Consider the following 14,054-nt stretch of genomic DNA (forward strand, 5'->3'; position numbering starts at 1 on the left):
CTTGCCAAGCGGTGTGTAAGTCCACACCTGGGATCTAAACCAGCGAACCCCGGGCCACCAAAGCAGAATGTGCGAACTTAAGCACTGTGCCACCAGGCTGGCCCCTGATATCTTATTTTATAATACTCTCAGTACCTAAAAAAGCCTTTTACTTAGCAGTTCATGCCATACAGAATCACTTGCATCTAACTCAGTAAATACTTTTAGGGAGCAGTGACTAATATTAGGAAAATGGCCATCCCTATTATTGCAAAATTTTAAATTTCAATTTATATCATAAGTTAAATTATTCCCTGTCTCCATCTGAAATGTAACTAAGCACAGTTTAAATTCATGTTACAGTTGGCCTCAATCGTACTTGGCTAGCATGGTATCCTATAACTTGTGTGGGAACAAAGTTAAGATCTTGGTAAGGTTTGAAGTGGGCAGGAAACCAGAGCAAGTCCAGGAGAAAGGAGCTAGGAATAACCTTAGAATATAGCCTGAAATCTCTGCTAGGAGAGTAATCTTTGAGTAAGGAAAAATTCTTGTCTTTTTTTTTTTTTTTAGTTGTTTTGTTTTTGTTTTAATTTAATTTAATTTTCTTTTTTTTTTGTGAGGAAGATTAGCCCTGAGCTAACTGCTGCCAATCGTCCTCTTTTTGCTCAGGAAGACTGGTCCTGAGCTAATATCCATGCCCATCTTCCTCTACTTTATATGTGGGACGCCTGCCACAGCATGGTTTGACAAGTGGTGTGTAAGTCCACACCTAGGATCAGAACCAGCAAACCCCGGGCCACCGAAGCAGAATGTGTGAATTTAACTGCTGTGCCACTGGGCAGGCCCTAAATTGTTGTCTTAATAATTATTCAAATTGGTCAAAAAATGGGCAGAGGATATGAACAGACATTTTTCCAAAGAAGACGTACATGGCCAATAGGCACATGCAAAGATGTTCAACATCACTAATTATTAGGGAAATGCAATGCAAAACCACAATGAGATATTACCTTACATGTGTCAGAATGGCCATAGCTACCAAGACAAAAAATAACAAATGTTGGAGAGGATGTAGAGAAAGGGGAACCCTCGTACACTGCTGGTGGGAATGCAAACTGGTGCAGCCACTATGGAAAAGAGTATGGAGATTTCTCAAAAAAATTAAAAATAGAAATACCATACAAGCCAGCTATTACACTACGGCATATTTATCCAAAGAACATGAAATTAACAATTCAAAGAGATTTATGCAACCTTATATTCATTGCAGCATTATTCACAATAGCCAAGAAGGGGAAGCAACCAAGTGCCCATCAACTGATGAATGGATCAAGAAGATGTGATATATATCTAGATATAGATCTATATATAATGGAATGCTATGCAGCCGTAAAAAAGACAAAATCGTCCCATTTGCAACAACATAGATGGACCTTGAGTGTATTATGTTAAGTGAAATAAGCCAGACAAAGATAAATACCATATGATTTCACTCATATGTGTAAGATAAACAAACACATGGATGAAGAGAACAGATTAGTGGTTACTGGTGGGGGTGGTGAGTGAAAGGGGTAGAAGGGCACATGTGTATGGTGACAGATAAAAATTAGACTACTGGTGGTGAGCACGATGCAGTCTATACAGAAACTGATATATAATAATGTACACTTGAAGTTACATAATGTTATAAACCAATATGACCTCAATAAAATAATTGAAAAGAAGAGGATTATTCAGATTGGATTTCTTACATAACAAATTATCGCACTGTAAAATAATGATAGTGTTACTCTTAGGCACGGCACATATAACTTTCTGAATTAATAGTCTAATATACATTTTAGAAAAAGTCATAATGCTTGTATTGTACTTTATAGTTTATAATGTCCTTTTATCTATTATCTTGTTTAACCCTCACAATAGCTCTGTACTGATATCAGCCCCATTTTACAGTTAAGGAAGCTGAAGCTCATAGATGTGGAAACCTTCCTCCGGGGCCAGCCACAGTGGCGCAGCAGTTAAGTTCTCACGTTCCACTTTGGTGGCCCGGGCTTCGCCAGTTTGGATCCCTGGTGCGGATATGGCACCACTTGGCAAAAGCCATGCTGTGGTAGGTGTCCCACATAGAAAGTAGAAGAAGATGGGCACAGATGTTAGCTCAGGGCCAGTCTTCCTCAGCAAAAAGAGGAGGATTGGCAGCAGTTAGCTCAGGGCTAATCTTCCTCAAAAAGAAAACCCAGAAACCTTCCTCCAGGTTGTACTAGAAGAAGGGAAGATTTGGCTGTAGCCCCTGGCCCTCAGGTGCCAAGGTTGTGCCAAACTGATTAGGTCTCTTGCATTATCTGGGAGCTTGTTAAAAAATTAAAAAAAGGCTGCCGGCCCTGTGGTGTAGTGGTTTAAATTTGCACGTTCTGCTTTCGTGGCCCAGGGTTTGAGGGTTCAGTTCCTGGGTGCAGACCTACACACTGCTCATCAAAGCCATGCTGTGGTGGCCTCCCACATACAAAATAGACAAAGATGGGCACGGATGTTAGCTCAGGGCCAATCTTCCCACCAAAAAAACCCCAAAACAAAACAAAAAACAAAAATAATGAAAAAATACCTTCTTATTCTTAGCAACTGCCCTGTGTTGATCTCAATAGGTTTTGTACCCCAGTCTCCCCGGAGCTGAGTGGTCTAGTTTCTTTAGCTGACCCTTTCTGAAGTTCTTTAGGGAATTAATTTCTCTGGCATTGTGAACTGCTTTCTTCAATACCGATCTTCTTTCTTCTCTCACTAATTCCTATAAAGAGAGAAAAAAAAATTATGACTTTCGTATTCCTGAAGTTTTTTTTTTTGTTAGCTAGAGGCTTCCTCTTCTGAGAAAAAAAAAATGAATACAATAATTCTCCACATAAAATACAAGGTTTTAAGAAGATCAATAAAGGAACTACAATTTACTAAGTACCTACCACAAACCCTTCGACTGTCAGCTCGAGAGGAGCAGGTTCCCATTTGCCCCCAGTACCCAGAACAGCACTAAGCACAGACTAGGTCCTCAAGAAATATTGGCATATGTAATAAACTGATGTCAGGCACAATGCAAAGAGCTTTAGATACATATCTCATTTAATTCCAACTCCTCACCTCCTACCACATACAGACAAGTGTGCAACTTAATTAAAAAGTTATCTTTATCCCATTTTACAGATGAAGGAACTGATATTAAGAGAGCTTGAGTAACTTATTCGAGGACAAATGCTAATAGGTAAATTGTCACTCTGACTCCAAAACTTCTCTTAACCAGGGTTCTATGAATAGAACAAAGTTGGAACAGCACAGATCCACCATTCCATCGCCAGGGTGACATTCCAGTGGGCTGAGCCAAGGCAGAGAACTTCAAATAGGCTTTGGGTTGCTGTATGTTAAAGGTAATTTATAACAACATACCTGTAGAAACAGTAGCATATTTTCTCTATATATACAGTTGATTCTTGTTATTGTGGTAGTTACGTTCTATAAAGTGGCTTTGAACACTGAATTAGCAAATACGGAACCATTGCTCCCAGTGGAAATACAGGGCTAGGTTCCTGTGAGCCTCTGGTCACAACATTTTTGTCAACCAATCAATACATAACCTTGTTTTATGTGTGTTTCTGTTTAAAGACACCTTATTTAATATATACATGCTTAATATTTACAAAGCCCTTTTAAAAGCTATAGTTTTGCAAATTACTTATCTCTATTTAAGAGATTGTAAAACTGGGTGAATTAACCATGAAAATTGACCTGTTCCTATGTCACAGACACAGCCAGTTTTATAGGCATGGGACCTCTACCCTTGCACAAGGCCCTCACACTCACAAGGGCCCTGCACCTGGCTTAACACTCTGCTGTCACCATCTTGAAATTCTCAACGATTTTTCAACAAGGGGCCCAGCGTTTTGGTTTTGCACTAGGCCTCACACATTACATAGCTGGTCCTGGTCACACAGCAAGTAAACAGATTAGTAACTGGAGGAACAAAAATTACTATTTATTTATCCAATTGAACCAATCGTTTTTTTTTCCAGAGTGCCTAATTAAAATATTAAAGTTACCATTTATTGAGGGTTGGCTATATTAAGCTTTCGATATGCATTAGCTCATTTTATCCTTCTGACACTGTGAGTTGGGTACTGTTGCCGTTTAACATGTAAGGAAACTGAGGCCCAGAGAAGGTCACTTAATCAGGGTGGTACAGTTAGCATAGCTTGGATAGGAACCAAGTCTTTTTGTATCCAAAATCCATGCTCTTACTGCTAGACTCTATTGCTTGTTTAATCTTAGTTGATTTCAGTTTTCGGGTGATTTGATTTTTTTTTTTAAAGATTGTTTTTTTCCCTTTTTCTCCCCAAAGCCCCCCCGGTTATAGTTGTATATTCTTCGTTGTGGGTCCTTCTAGCTGTGGCATGTGGGACGCTGCCTCAGTGTGGTTTGATGAGCGGTGCCATGTCTGCGCCCAGGATTCGAACCAACGAAACACTGGGCTGCCTGCAGCGGAGCACGCGAACTTAACCACTCGGCCACAGGGCCAGCCCCTCTTTTTCTGTACTTTTTGTAATGAAATCCCTTTGGATATTTATTGTGAAAGAAACATCCAAAATGTTAATTTGATTGTCTCTGGATTAAGAATGATTTTAGCTTTTCTACTTCATGCTTTTCTTCTTTTTAAAAATTTTCTACAATGAACATTTATATTATTTTATAATCAGAAGAAACAACGAAAATTCCTAAAAGCAAGAATCCACTCATAGTATTAATTTCAAAACCAAAATATATTCTCTTTCAATATCCTCTTTTTTAAAAATTTTTTCTTCCTGAAGAATCATCAAAAAACAAAAAAACTTTAGGAAACAGTAACAAAAGATGGAGCAATGGGGCCAGGCTGGTGGCATAGTGGTTAAGTTCACACACTCTGCTTTGGTGGCCCAGGGTTCGTGGGTTCGGATCCTGGGTGGATACCTACACACTGCACTCGTCAAGCCACGTTTCGGCAGAGTCCCACATTACAAAATAGAGGAAAATTGGCACAGTTGGTAGCTCAGTGCCAATCTTCTTCAAGCAAAAAAAAAAAAAAAAAAAGGAAAAAAGAGGAAGATTGCCAACAGATGTTTGCACAAGGCCAATCTTCCTCACCAAAAAACAAAAAAAGATCGAAGTGGAGGGTGGAGGGTGCAGTGGTGGTGGTATTTTGCAGGAGGAGAAAGAGGAACTGGTAAATACCAGGTCATGAATACTGGCTTCTAGGTTAAGTAGGCAACTAATAGTATTTTTTCATTTGTTTACAGGACAGCAAGAGTCACTTGACAACTGGTTTGTCAGCATAATGGCATCTATAAACAGACCTAGTGAAATGACTAAAAAACGTAAAGCAGATAAACAACGTCTCCTGGAGGAGATCAACGAAAAGCGTGAATCCAACTGCTTGGTGGAAAGGAGCAATGAAGTCAGCTTACTGCGAGTCCAAAAGAGGCATTTCACTGGTGTCTATAAGTCCTTTATTCACACCCAAATCAGAGAGCCTGTCCCCGACAGTGGCAGGAGCTCCTGGGTCACGCTGAGTCTCCTTGTTCACACCGAGAAAAAGCACTTTCCACCAAAAAGTAAGATGTTATGGTAGGACTCCCACTCAATCGACAGGAGGGTTTTATAAGTCAACTTAGGAAGAATTTCTGGGATTGAAAGAGGTTCCTAAGTATTGCTTTGGGACAGTTTAAAAGCAATCTGCCTGAAGGTGAAAGCAGCAGGAATTCTCATTTTCTTGTGCTGACAGAATCCCAGGCTCCACCTCCAGGCTGGCTCATTCAATGGGCTCTCCTTTGGGTCCTGGAATCTGCGTTCTCTGCGGGCTAAAGTGATTCTGATGCTGATGGCCTGAGAACCTCATTTTGAGGTTCTAGATAATTATAATAGACCACTAAAAACTCCAGAGGCCTGCTATCTCATCAATTTCTGTGGCCTGTGCATAAACTTGATGTGCAAAATTGAGATACAATGGAAATGATTTGGATGACAAATATCAAAAAAAAGCCCTGAGAAACAGGGGCCAGCCCAGTGGTGCAGTGGTTAAGTTCGCACATTCTGCTTCAGTGGCCCGGGGTTCACCAGTTCAGATCCCAGGTGTGGACTTACACGCCACTCGTCAAGCCATGCTGTAGAGGCATCCCACATATAAAACAGAGGAAGATGGGCACAGATGTTAGCTCAGGGCCAGTCTTCCTCAGCAAAAAGAGGAGGATTGGTGGCAGATGTTAGCTCAGGGCTAATCTTCCTCAAAAAAAAAAAAAAAGCCCTGAGAAATAATAATAACATGTGGAGGGAGGTTGGGGTGGGGGTTGTGCAGTGGTGGTAGTATTATTTTGCAGGAAGACAAAGAGGAACTGGTAAATACCTTGATAGTGAATATTTGTTTCTAAGTCAAGGCAAGCAACTGAGGGTATTTTTTTGTATTTATTAAAAAAAAAGAGGAGAGTGTAATTATATTAAATACAACCAACAAATGATTAAGTTAGATCAGAAACAAAAGAATCGCCATATTGGAGACTGAATTTCTTTGACGAGGGTGCTGTGACATATTTGCCCCAGGCTCTTAGTAAGTGGTGTAGAGAGGGTGACACAGAGTGGCAGGGAAAACTGAGATGCTCCATTGCATTTTAAAGTTAATCTGTAACAGTCTTGTATTTATTTTACTCAGAAAAATTCACAAGGAGGAATGCCGTCAGTGTTCCTAATGCCAAGCAAATCTGTGTAATCTTTTATTCTGATTGAGTTACTTGGAACTAGATGACCTGAGTCAGAGCTAGTAGGTTAGTTCTCAGCAGTTTAATAGTGGAGGGTAAAACCCATCTCCTGTGACAAACAGTTTACCACTTTACATGAATACACATAGTTTTCTACAAAACAGAGTCTAACGAATATCACTTCCATAACCAACATTAAGGATATCAACGGTGTAAGCCAACAATTCTGGAACATTAAAACAAACCTTTAAATATTGCAAAAAAGCTTTGTGTTCCTTTTAGATAAAGAGACGTGAACAGAAACTCAGCTTTATGATGACAAGATACTGAATAAGTATAGACTTCATTTAAATGTATGGTAATTGGTATGTAAATACATGCTCTTTCTTTATTAGTCTAAACTAGTAGTTCTCAAAAGTGGTCTGGGGACCCCTGGTATCCAAGTCTTTTTCAGGGGCCCATGAGGACAAAGTTATTTTCATAATGTTACTGAGATATTATTTGCCTTTTTTATTCTTGTGCTTTCGTGGGAATACGATGGAGTTTTCCAGAAACAGTATGAAGTGCAATGACATTTCTACACTGACCATTAATGGAATGCGGACTTGTATTCTTGAGTTTTAAATATTTTTCTCAGTTTAAATTTCTAATGTAGTAAATATTGAGAGAGATAACACACATGAACAAAAGTTTGATAGGGTCCTCAATAATTTCTAAGAGTATAGTGGATGCTGAAACCCAAAAGTTTGAGAACCCCTTGTCTAAATAAATGGTAGGTAATTGTTGACCCAGTGCTGTGTATTCTCAAGAGCTTATTACAATTTTTTCCCATGGTTTTCTCATTAATTTCTACTTGAAACTTATGGTCTTTGGTTTCAACTTTAATTCTAATCAAGGATTTAGATATGGACTTCTGGGTATAGAGAAGGATGCTGACATTTTTTTGAGTGCCTGCTTTCTTCTGAATACTGTTAAAGTTTGAAAAGGTCAACAGTAATACCCTTCTATTCCTAATCCGAGCTTACAGCATTCAAGAGATAGATGGAGGTAAAAATGTCAGCTTTGTTCCTGGAAAACAAATCTATATTGGAGGAGTTTGCTCGAAAGCAGTCAAAGGTGAACTCGCCCTAAAAGAGAACTTACCCCATTCTACACCAAAAGTCCGGCCTGCCACAGTAGATTGAGAACAGATGAGAGTTCTGTTCCCCTTCTCCCCAGGCGGCCAGCAGATGCATAGAGAAAACCCTCAATTGTAAAATAAGAACTAATAAGGCGATGGGGCACGACCTCTAAAAATTGATGAACATATTATTTTAGCCGGCCCTCAACAAATATTTAATGAATCAAATAACATCCTCTTCATATAAGATGGCCCTGTTGTGTTCTCTGAATGTTGAAGAACACCAAAGCTCAATACTGGGCCCTCTTCTTATCATCTTCACTTAGTTTCTAGGTGATCTCAACCTAGACAGATTGCTCGTCTTTGACCTGTTACAGGACTTAAAATCTCGTGTCTAGTCTGACGACTCCCATATTTCCACAGGCACTGTTCTAAGTGCTTGGCAATACAGTGATGAATAAAACCCCTGCCTCATAAAGTTTACATTTCAGCAGGTAGAGGCAGATAGTGGTAAGGGGATGAGAGCTAGGGGGAAACAAAGCAGCAGAATGGGGGCAGACAGGACATGCTGGGTAGGGATGCATGGCTGCCCATAGAGCCATATGAAGGTTAGTATCCGGGGCATGTGGGATGACCCAGGACTCCTAGGCTTCTTGAGGTACCCAATGGAAATAGGGATAAGGGACGGAATGAGATTAGTCCTAACGTCTCAAATGGTGGTGAGGCTATGAGTGTTAAAGGTGAGGGAGGTTGGGGATTTTGCTAAGAGCATTTGAAGTTCTGGGGACTCCTCTTTGCTTCTATCAATAGTGATGTGATGACCAGGGAAGGAGTTATCTTAGCTGGCGATGTCCAATCTCTTGTCTTCAATCTTCCACTTGGAGATGTGGATGCTGAAAGAGGGGCAGTCTTACTGAAACATATTAGCCTGAAAAACATGAAACTTGGGTATCTTAGTCAGTTCAGGCTGCTATAAAATTATCACAGATTGAGTGGCTTAAACCACCACCATTTCTTTCTCACAGTTCTGGAGGCTGGAAGTCCAAGATCAGGGTGCCAACACAGTTGGGTTCTTGGTGAGGGTGCTCTTCGTGGTTTACAGAGGGCTGTTTTCTTGCTCACACGGCAGAAATAGCTAGCTAGCTATCTGGCCTCTTCTGATATGGTCGCTAATCCCATTCATGAGGACTCAACTCTCATGATTGAATTACCTCCCAAAGGCCCCACCTCCAAATAGCATCACATTGGGATTAGGGTTTCAACATAGGAATTTTGGGGGGACACAAACATTCAGAACGCTGCACTTGGGTTCAAGTTCTGCTTCTGCCATTGACTACTCTCACGCTTTCAGTCATTTCGTGTTTCTAAACCTTACTTTCCATATCTGTGAAACAGTATTTATCCTCTCTGCCCTCAGACCTATTTTGAAACTGTGAAATGTATTATAAGTTATATAACAAATACTTCTTATTTACTTTTCAGATAATGCCATATTTGGATAAAGTGCATCTCCAGAGACATCCAGAAATACAATCTTTGATTTTCTTCAATGTCTGTCTGAATCATTTACAAATATAAATTATGAAAGAAGTCAAACAAAAGTATTCACTTGATCACCAAGAAAATATTTTATGAAGTCACATAAAACATATTTCATCTTCATTCCATTCCATCATTCAGATTTAGATGTTTTGAAGAGAGGATTTGAGTTATTACAGATACTTTCAAAGATGAATGACCAAAAAGTTCACTTTATAGGGATCTTCTCTTTACTAATCTAAAATGTTTAGTTTATATTTGTTTCTGTAAATCAGGGGGCTATGTTGACCAACCCCACCAATCACGTTGAAGTCTCAAGTTTCTCAGAGTTAACACTTACTCCTCTTGCTTAGTTACATTAACTTACTCTGTTAGAGCTACCATTTTGGTAATTTGAATAAGGACATCCTTGAGAAGGTAATACAAGGAGCCTATAGAGCCTTTTGTTATATTTCATTGCCCATCCTCAAAGTGGGCTTTGCTAGAACCAACTCCTAGCCAAATCCTATTTGGTTAGTATCACCTCTGTGTCATTGCTTCTTGGTTAGCAGACTTTTTTCAAATTTTAACTCGGCTTGTGTTCCTTCCTGTAGTTTGAGTTAACAGCCTATGCCATATGGCAAGCTGAGCACTGCCTGGCCTGGAACCCAGCTGCTTCCTGGCATTTGTCTTTACATTAGTGAAATATTCACCTTTTATTTGGCTGCTGTTTGCCTCCAGGGAAAGCTCAGATTCATAAGCCAAGGCATTTTAATAATGGAAGGCCTATGGATCAGTCAACTCGCCTAAAATCCTGCCTCAGGCAGGACTGTACCAGGGCACGGTGTGGACGTGATTCATCAACTCTGAGGGCGTGTTAAAAAAGCTAGACTCAAAGCTAATTGTTTGCTTCTCAAAATGGCAAACACCTCATGTCAAGAGCTGTGAAGGTTAGCCTACCACAGTTTCATGGTCATTAACAGAAGACACAAGACTGCTGGTTCAGAGGCAAAGGACTTTTATTACTCAGAGCACAGCAGGCAGCATAATCCTCATGTTCTGATTGGTTCCCTTTGCCCCCCACCCCCGACGCTGTCCCCATCCAGACTCCGGGATAATGTGGAACCGTCCAGATAGATGCCACACACACACAGAGGTTTTGCCTCACAGCTGAAGACCCCTGAGTTTAAGAAACCCAACCTTTGCCTGGAGGAAGACATTCTCTTTATTATACAGGACAGTAAATAAACCTGCCCTCTGCTCCAGTGGCAGACATTACCTTCATCTTTTGAGGCCCTTGGCTATACAAACATCCTTGAAGAGACCATCCGGAACAAAAGCTGTCAGAGCTTCTGGCACAGGACTGAATAAATGTTAGAGACCTGTGCAGAATTATCTCCCAACATTAGCAGCCCAAATAAAGACTATCAAATACAGCATCAACCTTTCTTTGGCTCAATCTAAGATGAATTGGAGATGAACACATAGTAAATGAGTGGCATGTTATGTATAATACAATTAACAATCTTTCTAACCTCATTTCTCTATAATCCCGTCCTACCTCCTCCCCACACACCTCTGGCTTTAAGGAATTACTTGTGGCCTTATTCTGTCACCCCCCCCCGACCCCCCATTCTGTTCACCTGGCTAACTTTAGTTTAAATACCACCTCCTCCTGGAAGCCTGCCTTCCCCCACCCCGTTTCCCTCTTAGGTGGTTTTACTTTGTCCTCCTCTATGTACACAACAGCAGCCTCGGGCTAAAACCAGAAACTCCAAAGTCACAGTATATATTTTGGACTCTGCCCCTACCTGAAATCACAAGTCCAGCCATCTCCCTCAACCCTCCCAGCAGTGTTTCATATCTGGGATGCACGTGTTCCCTCAGTAAACACGTGGGGACCAGCATTTTCCTCCTTTTCTGCTCTGGCTTCCTGTAGAGCTGTCTGCAGCTGAGCTCCCAAGTCAAGGCAGGAAGGCTTCCTGCGGCAGCCCTGGGGGCGCAGAAAAGACTTCAGTGTGGCCCACCACTGGTGCTGAGGCTACCAACATCCAATGCCTCTTCCCTGGAGAGGGTCTTGCGGGCCACAGTGGGGGAACTCCATGTCTGTGCTGGCACGGCAGATGTGTCCAAAGGGAGGGGCCACGCAGAATCAGGAGCCAAGCAGCCATCGGAAGCAGGACACTGCCACCAAGTGAGACCTCCCGAACAAGAAGGGCTGAGGCAATGCTAGGGCTGGATGGTGAATCCAGGGATGGAAGGGGTGCGGGTGGGCGGGTTTGAGGACACTCAGCTGTGAAAGTGTTGCCCAAACCTGCACTTCTCTGTCTTTTCTACAGCGTGACGGATGGGTGAACTAGCTCTTAAAGCGCCAGAGGAGGAGCAGAGACTAGAGGATCTGAGGAAGTTTCTCTTGGAGGTTTTAGTGCAAAAGCTCTTTTAAACTATTCCTCTCTTTTATGGGAGGCCCCTCTTCCTCACTCATGAGTCTGTGAGGCTGTTCTAGAGAATAATCTGAACCACAGGTATCATCCTGGAATTAGACTCACCCAAAGTTTGAGTCTTGGGACTCAACTCTCTTTTGCCTTGAACACACGGTGACAGACTTTCCTGATTTTCTATTTCAAGAACTGGTTTCAAGGTGATGTATCAGGCAAGGATGGCTTGTGGCATCGCCTTTTTTTTGGTGAGGAAGATTGTGCTGAGATAACATCTGTGCCAATCTTCCTCTATTTTACGTGGGATGCCGCCACAGCATCGGTTGACTAGCAGTGCTAGGTCCGCGCCCAGGATCTGAACCTGCGACCCCTGGGCTGCTGAGCTTGCGAACTTAACCACTACACCATGCCACCAGGCCAGCCCAAGACATCTCCTTTTTTAAAGTTATCTTTCCCATCAATGAAACAAACCAAACATAACACAGGCAGTTGAGCTCCTCAAAAGTGAGTCTCTCCTGTCTTAGGGCCCTGACATTTCTGCTCCTCCCTCTGCCTGGGATGCTCTTTCCCCATTCTCAGATCTGGCTCCTCCTCAGCCTGTAGCACCTCCACTAGCACATCACCTCTTCAGAGGCCTTTACTGACTACCTCATCTAAAGCAAACTGAACTCTGCCATGCAAGTAGTATGCAGGCAAAAACAAGTCATGGAATACGTTCCATAAGCTCACTGAAGTCCTTGCTTTTGCCTTGCTACTCAAAGTGTGGCCCATGGACCAGCAGCATCAGCATCACCTGGGAGTGTTTTTTTGAAATGCAGAGTCCCAGGTTTCACCCCAGATCTCCCGAAATAGAATCTGTCTTTTAACAAGATCCTCAGATGACTTATATACATACTGAAGTTTGAGAAGCACTGTGTTTTAAGGCACCCTCACAAATCCCTTTCTTGAATGAGTCACTCCATTTTCTAGCACATGCTTCTCAACTCTGGCTGCACCCTGGGAACATCTGGTGAGCTTTTAAAAAATCCCTTTCCTCAGGCCATGATTCCAGAGATTCTCATTTGAATAATGTGGGTTGGGCTCTAGGCACTGGAATTTTTTAAAAGCTCCCCTGGAAATTCTGAGGTGCAGCCAGGAATGAGAACCACTGTTCTAGCTGCGATTGAATGAGCCTTCCAGTCAAAACCGGGTGACAGGATCCTCTCTAGAGGCTGAATTCCAGACTAGAAGGAATCTTAGGCTTCAGGCACCGTAGTGGGATAGCTGGACCGTATGGTATTTCAATTTTTAGTTTTCTGAGAAATTGCCATACTGTTTTCCATAGTGGCTGTACCAGTTTGCATTCCCACCAGCAGTGTATGAGGGTTCCCTTTTCTCCACATACATCGTAAATATGCTAATTTGAATTTTCGTAGGGGTACAGATTGGTTATTCACTTTAATTTCAATCTAGAATATCTTCTTTCAACAAATCCTCAGTACCTGCTATATTCAGAAATTGTGCTGGTGCTAACATTGTGTGTAATTTGTTTTTAAATACTCCAGGTTAAACAGTATAATACATATGTTTAGTTTAGAAGAGGGAGCCGAGAGGGGAAGGAAACACCAACAGCAAGAGTAAGGAGGATGATCATGGTAGACAAGTGATGAACCAGAGAGAGGGAGAAACCAGCAAAGTGATCACATCAACTCTTGGTTGCATCATAATGAAGAAAAGAGCTGATATTAATTTTTATTTTTTTATTTAAAGAATGCTACAATTCCATCTGATTCTTACTAGGATAAAAAAGGACAAGAGCTGGAATAAGAAATGTTTCTTTTAGAAAGGAAGGTCACCATATACTCACAAGCAGGGAAAAAAGGCCCTTTTTGCCTTTCAGCTGGTAGGGAGGGCATTCCTATTGAATGCAATAAGATTTGTTTTTCCAGACCAAGAGTTTTTCCCTCTTTTTTGGTGAGGAAGATTGGCCCTGAGCTAACATCTGTGCCCATTTTCCCTTATTTCATATGTGGCACGCCACCACACCATGGCTTGATGAGTGGTGTAGGTTGGTGCCTAGGATCCGAACCTGTAAGCAAGCCCCTGGCCACTGAAGTGGAGCATGCAAACTTAACCACTACACCACAGGGCTGGACCCCAGACCAAGAGTTTAGTCATTTTTTCAGAATGTTTACCATTAGGAAATCTTTGGATAGTATTTAATACATTTACAGGCTAGAGGAGAAAAATATGCAATTC

The 14,054-nt window shown here is 41.6% G+C and overlaps 1 protein-coding gene across 1 annotated transcript; it reads left to right on the plus strand.

The window, feature by feature from the left end:
- Positions 1–3,303: 3,303 nt before the first annotated feature.
- SPATA45 (spermatogenesis associated 45) lies at positions 3,304–9,410 on the plus strand. The gene is made up of 3 exons (XM_003364954.5): positions 3,304–3,389; positions 5,289–5,603; positions 9,343–9,410. The coding sequence occupies exons 2-3, from the start codon at positions 5,327–5,329 to the stop codon at positions 9,360–9,362; spliced, it is 297 nt and encodes a 98-aa protein (XP_003365002.1). The 5' UTR covers positions 3,304–3,389; positions 5,289–5,326; the 3' UTR covers positions 9,363–9,410.
- Positions 9,411–14,054: the final 4,644 nt, after the last annotated feature.

Source organism: Equus caballus, chromosome 5 (genome assembly GCF_041296265.1).
Source record: "Equus caballus isolate H_3958 breed thoroughbred chromosome 5, TB-T2T, whole genome shotgun sequence".
NCBI lineage: Eukaryota > Metazoa > Chordata > Mammalia > Perissodactyla > Equidae > Equus > Equus caballus.

What these genes read in the sequence shown, in the direction of transcription:
- SPATA45 (XM_003364954.5), top strand. Translation starts at nt 5,327, where the DNA reads ATGGCATCTATAAACAGACCTAGTGAAATGACTAAAAAACGTAAAGCA. An exon ending in AAAGCACTTTCCACCAAAAA is followed by an intron (nt 5,604 to 9,342) that starts GTAAGATGTTAT and finishes TTTACTTTTCAG; the next exon opens with ATAATGCCATATTTGGATAA.